Raw genomic sequence first — 1831 nt, forward strand, 5'->3', positions numbered from 1 at the left:
GATGTGCGCGGCGCCGCCCCTCCCGCCGTGGCCGTGATGTCACCGCCGCCCGAGGGGGAGGGGGCGCGGGCCGAGCCGCCGGTCCCTCCCCCCGTCCGCGCGGTGGGGGGAGGGGAGAAAGCCGGGGTCGGAGGAGCGGCCCGCGGCGGGGGAAGGGGCGGAGCCTTTGAGCGTTCGGCCGGCAAAGGGCTCAGGAGGGTGCGCCCCCAGCCCCCCAGGGCGAGTGCAGGAGAGGGGCCTGGCGCGGCATCGCTTCTGGGGGCTTCTGGGGCTTGCGAGGCCGTTTGCGTGGTGGTGCAGCCCTGCTGGCCCTGTCACCCCCGTTTCTAACCCCCGTTGGAGGCCTGGCCTCCCGCCTTTGTTTGGCAAGTGACCCCCCTCCCCGCTTGGTGGTCCTCTGCCTCTCCTGCAGTTCAGCCCCTCTCCAAACTGGCAGCGGGGTGCAGGCCCCGGGGATGCCCCTCTAGCTGCTATAGCGAGTCTGTCCCCCATGTGAATTCGTCCGTGTGGGAGGATGGAGAAGCATTTACCTAGGCATGTGTGTGGCCTGGCCCCAGAAGCCACGGATCCTGAGAGCACGCCCCCCTCCCCCTCCCCGTTTCTCACTTCTGAGACCTTGGGTTGCAGGGTCCCCCCTACCAACCTTGGTCTTCTCAGCTGTCTGTGAAATGGAGATGGCTGAAAACTTGGAAGGATGCAGATAGAGCAGCCGGGCCCGTGCCCACCCACCTGAGTCGAGTAGCCCAGTGCCAGGCCACCTCCTCCCCTGCGAATTCCCGGGAGCCGTGGTGGCCCTGACCGGTGATGTGGCCTCATCTCCACCCCCTCGGCTCCGACTGCCCTAGGGTCTCACTGGTTCTGTCCTGCTCCCCTTCTCAACCTCAGCCCCCCTCCTCCCCACCACCATGCAGCCAGAAGACTCCAAATCCTGGAAAAGTTGCTGTGACCGAATGGGACAGGGACAAGTCTGGGGGCAGGAAATGGGCTACTTTCCCCGGGAGCACCCTGGCGCCTATCCGGAGAGCTGCCCTAAGGTCAGGAAAATGCCATGGCCACGCCGGCCAGACCCTCGGCAGAGCGCAGACCCCAGGACGCTGGCTTCAGGCAAAGGCAAAGGCCGTGAAAATAAACACGAGGTAAAAAAGGACTGTTGGCCCCAAGCTGGTTTGTTTTTCCTGCGGAAGAGGCAGCAGGGATGGAACCATCTGTGCCCAGAGCACAGCGGCGGAGGCTTGGCCCACTCACCCTCCCCCGATGACCACAGGGGCTGGGCAAGGCCTTGCTCGAGGCTGCAGCCGCGGCCGCCGGCTGGCCCCTGCAGGGTGGGTGGTGCAGGGTGGGTGGTGCCCTCGTTTAGGGCAGCCCCAGGCCTGCGTCCTTGGGGAACCCCTGAGCTGGCAACAGTGTCAGGGCAGGGGCTGCTGTGGGCCCCGCCTGTTCCAGGCCTAAGCTCAGTGTTCCCAGGAGGCCGCTGCTGTGAGCCCCCTGCGGGTCCCCTGGGTCTGCGGCCGGGTGCCTCATGCCAGGAAGGCCACCCTCATAGTGATGTGACGTGAATGGTGGAGTGAGAGAGGGATTCCTGGCCCCAGAGTGGTCCTGCAGGGAAGGCATCTTCTTTCTTCCTTCCAGCGAGCAGGGATACTGGGGAGCTCAGGTCTCAACTTTCTATCAGAGCTTCCCGGGGGAGCTAGAACCCTCTTGGGGGTGCTGGGCAGTGAGCTGGCCAAGGGCTCCGGCTCTGAGTTAGGCCATCCCCACCCCCACCCCGCTGTGTGCCTGGTACAAGTGGCTCTCCCTGTCTGAGCCTGGGTTCTGCCATCTGTAAATAGGG

General features: G+C 65.6%; 1 protein-coding gene across 1 annotated transcript in view; it reads left to right on the forward strand.

Annotated features, from left to right (window-relative positions):
- Positions 1 to 36: 36 nt before the first annotated feature.
- The window catches only part of CCDC187 (coiled-coil domain containing 187), a 39208-nt gene continuing 37413 nt past the window's right edge, over positions 37 to 1831 (forward strand). The window contains exons 1-2 of the mRNA XM_007459021.1: positions 37 to 198; positions 1265 to 1322. Coding sequence (XP_007459083.1) covers positions 37 to 198; positions 1265 to 1322 — 220 coding nt within the window. The remainder of the gene's footprint in view (positions 199 to 1264; positions 1323 to 1831) is intronic.

Source organism: Lipotes vexillifer, unplaced genomic scaffold (genome assembly GCF_000442215.2).
Source record: "Lipotes vexillifer unplaced genomic scaffold, Lipotes_vexillifer_v1.1 scaffold636, whole genome shotgun sequence".
Taxonomy (NCBI): domain Eukaryota; kingdom Metazoa; phylum Chordata; class Mammalia; order Artiodactyla; family Lipotidae; genus Lipotes; species Lipotes vexillifer.